This window comes from Vanessa cardui, chromosome 21, assembly GCF_905220365.1.
Source record: "Vanessa cardui chromosome 21, ilVanCard2.1, whole genome shotgun sequence".
Classification (NCBI taxonomy): Eukaryota; Metazoa; Arthropoda; class Insecta; order Lepidoptera; family Nymphalidae; genus Vanessa; species Vanessa cardui.
The window spans coordinates 865913-872078 of record NC_061143.1 but is presented as its reverse complement, the minus strand read 5'-3'; the positions used below and the strand labels follow the sequence as shown (position 1 = coordinate 872078).

Here is a 6166-nt window from a genome sequence, read left to right as displayed (position 1 = left end):
ATGCGAGGGGCATATCCTTAACGTCAAAAATACCCGAACGGAATCGACGAAACCAAAATTGCGCGTAATTAGCTGTTACAGTATCGGGACCATAAACACTATTCACATTTTCAGCCGCCTGACTTGCATTTTCGCCCTTATCAAAGAAAAACTGTAAAATGTACCGAATTTTCTCTTTGTCGACTTCCATCTTTAACGCCGTGTAGGGGAAGTCCGGGCAAAGTGAACACCTTAATGTTTGAAGTGTTGTAGAAACAGAAATAGTTGACATAGAAATAAAATTATTTGTTTATAGAAATCAGTATTTATTAAAGTTTTCAATATAATCAACAGAAATACGTAACATTAATACTTTAGTCAAAATTATTAATAATATGAAATTAGGAGATCTATCCGCTTTGCCCAACCCACCGGGTAAAGTGGATAAGATGATAGGGCAAAGTGAACACAAGTAATTTTTCTACAATAAAACTAATCAGTACAGTTGTCACAAATAAATAAGCCTATTCCTTCATAAGCCGTACATTTTTCATGACTCCATTGGCTACAGGAGCTACATTGGATCCAATCATCTATTGGTTGTCCGTTTATTTCTGTATAATCTTCTCCACAAAAATAACAAGTATATTTTATATTAGTATCTTCTTTCTGAGCTTTCTTAACTTTATAATTTTTGGTATTTTTCTTTGTTATATTTTTGGTTTTTGGTTTTTTATCTAAATCTTTGTTTAAATTTTTTAATACAGTTGTATTCATTTTTGTAAACTTAACTTTTTGTTCCTCTTTCACTGGAGTGCTCGTAAGAACTTCTGACTTTTGTATCTTTCGCTTGCGGGTACTCATTGGCACACATATTTAAATAAAACTAATTATAACGGATGAATCGCGTATATTAATTATTTTTAAACATCCCGACGTTTCGAGCACTTTGCAGTGTTCGTGGTCACGGGTAGACTAAGATGACATTCGTCTATTTGAAGAACAAAGGAAATATTATTAACAACTACCGCCAACGATTTCTCAATTGATATCTTGAGTAACGTTCCGGTTGCACGCAGAAGGCACTAACTGTATCTTTAGGTCTTGCAGTCTGTTGGATTTGGGATTTCAAATTTTTAATAAGTGGATCCCAGGTGTTAGAAAGTCTCCAACCATCTTCTCTATTGAAGTTCGGATGTTTTTGAATTTCAATAGCCTCGCGTATCATTCTAGGAATGAATCTGTGTTCTCTAGCGAGGATCTGTGGTTTATCAAATCGGATAAAATGGTTAGGTTTATCCAGAGCATGTTCACAGACTGCAGACTTAGAAGAACGCCTATTTTTGACATCTCCTATATGTTCCTTGACCCTGGTACCGATACTTCTCTTTGTTTGGCCTATGTAAGATAAACCACACTCACATTCGAGTTTATATACTCCTGCAGTTTGTAAGGGAATATTACTCTTGATAGGTCTCAAGAACTGGCTCACTTTCTTATGAGGCTTGTACACGGTTTTAATTGAAGCTCGCTTCAAGATGTTGCCAATCCTGTCTGTAACTCCCTTCACATATGGTAGAAATGCAGGTTGTCGCTCAACTGTGGGTGGCTTGATACGGCTTCTGCGATGCTGGCGAGGCACGGGCAGCTTGTTCTGGTGGAGTGCAAGCTTGACCTGACGTAGCTCGTCCTCTAGGTGTTCAGCATCGCAGAGATGGTGGGCTCTCTGAAACAAAGATTTGCCAACGGTAGCTAACTGGCTAGGGTGGTGGTGCGAGTCACCATTGAGGTATTTGTTGGTGTGTGTGGGTTTCCTATAAACTGTGTGACTTAATGTATTGTCAGGATTCCTGACAATAAGGATGTCAAGGAAAGCTAAAGAATTATTTGCCTCTAATTCCATAGTAAATTGAATGTTTTTGTTTATAGAATTAAGATGTACTAAAAATGCAGATGTCAGATCACTAGGTAATATTGTGAAAGTGTCATCTACGTACCGTTTGTAAAACCTAGGTGTTATAGGTCCGGAGCGAAGAGCCCTCTCCTCCAGGTCTTCCATGAACAAATCGGCGACCACGGGGGATACTGGAGAACCCATGGCTACCCCGTCAACTTGTACATAGAATTCATCATTCCACAATAAATAACCATTACATAGGCCAAACAAAGAGAAGTATCGGTACCAGGGTCAAGGAACATATAGGAGATGTCAAAAATAGGCGTTCTTCTAAGTCTGCAGTCTGTGAACATGCTCTGGATAAACCTAACCATTTTATCCGATTTGATAAACCACAGATCCTCGCTAGAGAACACAGATTCATTCCTAGAATGATACGCGAGGCTATTGAAATTCAAAAACATCCGAACTTCAATAGAGAAGATGGTTGGAGACTTTCTAACACCTGGGATCCACTTATTAAAAATTTGAAATCCCAAATCCAACAGACTGCAAGACCTAAAGATACAGTTAGTGCCTTCTGCGTGCAACCGGAACGTTACTCAAGATATCAATTGAGAAATCGTTGGCGGTAGTTGTTAATAATATTTCCTTTGTTCTTCAAATAGACGAATGTCATCTTAGTCTACCCGTGACCACGAACACTGCAAAGTGCTCGAAACGTCGGGATGTTTAAAAATAATTAATATACGCGATTCATCCGTTATAATTAGTTTTATTTAAATGTGTAATAATCGCGAAAATTTAAGACAACATTACATTGGCACACATGGTGTTGGAAGGGGTTTAATCTCTTTGGGGCTGAAATAAATTGCAGAAGCAGATGGTTCTGGACCTTTTTCCATGCAGGAATCATTTTCTTCATCCATCATGCTTTGAAGTGGGTCTAGCTCATTGAGATCTACAATTGACGTTGTGGTAGAATCAATAAATTCAGGCAAAGATATGATCTCTGTAGGCAAGGCACAGTCCCGTTTCAAAACCACATCTTCATCTTTAGTAGAATCATCTTTTTCAGGTCCAATTTTTTCAGGCGTTGAAGGAACCAAAGTTGCTTTGTCTAATTCTGGCATAGACACTTTAGAACTGTTTGAAGTCTTATTTTCTTTTCTAAACTTTCTAAGACTTAGTGTTGAGGATCTTTCTGCATCAACAGCCATTTCGAACGCTACCAAGTTTGATGTGGAAGGACCTCTTGATGATCCTTGAATGTTTGATTCCAAACTTACTTCCTGACGAGCTGGCGGTTCACTGTTTGGACCTGAAGATTTATCAACTTCAGTTGATGTTTCATCATCCACCTCATGTAAAGTCACAGATTGGTTGGTTTCAACCGCCTCGTGTTGAGCTCTTTTTCTAGATGTCGAAGGGAGTTCGGAATTATCTTGATTAGCTAACGTTTGAAGACCATCATCTTGATTAGCGACATTACGATCACAGAGGCTTGTTGAAGACGGTGCGTAGTCTTCTTCTCCGAACACATCTTTATTTATTGGCCATAAACCGGGTGTTTGAAAACCTTTGACAGCATTGTTGGCAGTAGCACATTTCAGATATGCAGGAGTGAACAATCTCGCCACGTCATATTGGTTGACAATCCTTCCTGGATGCGCCTTTTGGAATCGGTTTATTTCTTGTTCAAAGAATATTTTTAGGGGGCCATATACGGCAACATCCAAAGGTTGTAACTTGTTTGATGTGTGAGGGGGTAGGGACAAGAGAATTACATGGTTTTGACTTGCATACTCCAGGGCAGGATAAAATTTGTGGCTTTCATGATTATCCAATATTAGTAAAACCTTACTCTCACTTGTGTTTTTCTACCTTATTTTTGAAATCTTCACGAGTCAATCCATAAAAAACACTGTCCATCTCTCTTAAATATTCTTGAAGATCGGCTTCTTGTGCGTCAGTAAATACTTTGCGAAATCGGCCAAGCTGAGCAGATGAACTACCACTTTTCACATGCCGATAAAGTGTAGCATAAGGTAAGCCATATTTTGTAGCTGTCGTTTTCACTGGAGCCCCAGACTTGCATTCTGCCACAGCAATCATCATTGTATCTTCACTCCACTGAGCTTGATCTGTTTTTCGTTTATATTTATAAACCATCTGAAACAATTGAAGATATAAATACTACTTAGTCACACTCAACTTCTACTAGGGCAAATCGAATAGGCAACGGGCAAAGCGAATATAGTATCCGCTATGCCCAAATCACTTTGCCCGGCATGTACTTTTTGAACAGAATCTAACCTAAAACCGAACACAGTAAGAATTACCGAACGAACTGAATGGACAAAACAAAAAACTGCAAACGAATTCTTTTAGTGCGAACTGTTACCTTGACAACGAGCATAAATTTGAAATTGTTTAATCGATAATTTACGAGATATCGATCACTACAGCCATCTACCGAAAAAATAATGGATTTCTTTTTCCCCAACCTATTATTATATACATTATAATAATAAATAATAACATTATATCATTGAATATTATAAATGTGAAAATTTGTAAGTACATCACGCCCAAAGGGCTCAAGGGATTTACCGTACGTACGTACTTAACGTTATCTAAAACACAACAGTTAATAAACACCATAACACCAACACTTATATTTATTAATACAATAATACTTACACTGTAGCGCTAAACGAAGAATATTCTTACTCCGATTCATAGTCGTGTTTGTTCCTATCACTATGTTCGCTCGTCCACTCTATACGGCCGACCATTTAACACTGCGAGTGCGCGGGTAGGTGAAGTACGGCGCCAAATCCAAGGTCGTATGCGTATACGTCCATTTAGCTGCTAAATGGACGTATACGCATAAATTTTAGCATGACATTTTATTGATCATAAACACTAATTCGAAGGTCGTACGTACATACGTCTATATGGCAGGACATTATGTAAGTCATATGAAAATCGATATTTATAATATAATTGTGTTCTGTTTTTTATGTGTTATTTTTACTTTGTCTTTTCTATTGACTCCAATGATACTTCTTTCGATACTATTTTGGCAGACGTTTAGTTTACCTGCTAGGGTTTTTGTTAGTGAATATGTTGGGCTACCATATGTTAAGCAGGGTAGAATACAGGCGTTGTAAAATTTTCTTTAGGCTTTCAATGGCATATCCCTGTCCTTCATAACTTCGCTAAGCGACCAGTATGTCTTCCAAGTGCTGGCAATCCTCCTATCTATTGTTGTAATACAGCTCCAGCTGAGTTGTCGGAAGCGTCGCTGAATATTGCCAGTATAGCTTAATGCGATGGGTGGACGAGTAAGGTTGCGTTGGAAATGCTAACTTTACAAGCTTCAAATGCTTGCAATGATTCGTTGTTCCACTTTATTAATGTTTTATCTCGCTTCTTGACGTTGTGTAGATGTGCATTTAACGGAGCTTGTATAGTTGCGGCGTGCGGTATGTGGTCCCGGTAGAAGTTTAACATACCTAGAAATCTTCTTAGCTCTTCTATGGTTTTCGGTTGCGGGTAATCAATGATAGTTTTAATTTGTTCTTCGGGTGGCTTAATTCCTTCTTTACTAACGATGTAACCGAGAAACTTGACCTCTGGCTGGCCTAGGTTGCATTTGGCTGGATTTGTAGCGTTGAATAAACGCATTACTCGCTTCATGCATTTATCCTTAAGGTTAGACAAGAAAACTATGACGCTTGACATCCCTACCATTGCCGTCACCCTTCCCGCCTTCGCCTCAATGCTTAAGAAAAACGACGCCATACTCAACTCTAATGATCCAGCGATACACCACGGGTTCTGTCTTGATAATATGGACCAGGTGTGGGCCTGCATCCCAATAGACTCTGTAAGCAACAACCAACGCTGGACAGTGGAATACATAATGGCACACCTGACAACAGAATTCTGGGCTGGACGGACCAATTGGGTCTGGAAATCACAGCATGGGCTTGGAGTCAACACCTATGAAACGTACTTCACCACAACACCCACAGCGCATAACATACACATCCCTGGCCCAACTGCAGTCGTCCTGGTAATGTTGGAAGAATCAGGCTGGTCGGCAAACCCGGTGGTGCATCTACAAGGCGTACAAGACATACCCATATATCAGGGATCACAGAAATATCACGCACTACCCAATTTAGAAGACTTCATCGTCAACATCGGACCCCTTTGGGAACAGAAATTTAGTACCCAGAACTACAGTACAAGTGCCGGAGACATGGCATCCGCACTCAA

General features: G+C 39.3%; 1 protein-coding gene across 1 annotated transcript; it reads right to left on the bottom strand.

Annotated features, from left to right (window-relative positions):
- Positions 1-221: 221 nt before the first annotated feature.
- On the bottom strand, positions 222-5569 carry LOC124539073. Its single transcript, XM_047116396.1, has 3 exons — positions 5252-5569; positions 2706-3756; positions 222-851 (listed from the first exon to the last, which is right to left on the bottom strand). The coding sequence occupies exons 1-3, from the start codon at positions 5567-5569 to the stop codon at positions 472-474; spliced, it is 1749 nt and encodes a 582-aa protein (XP_046972352.1). The 3' UTR covers positions 222-471.
- Positions 5570-6166: the final 597 nt, after the last annotated feature.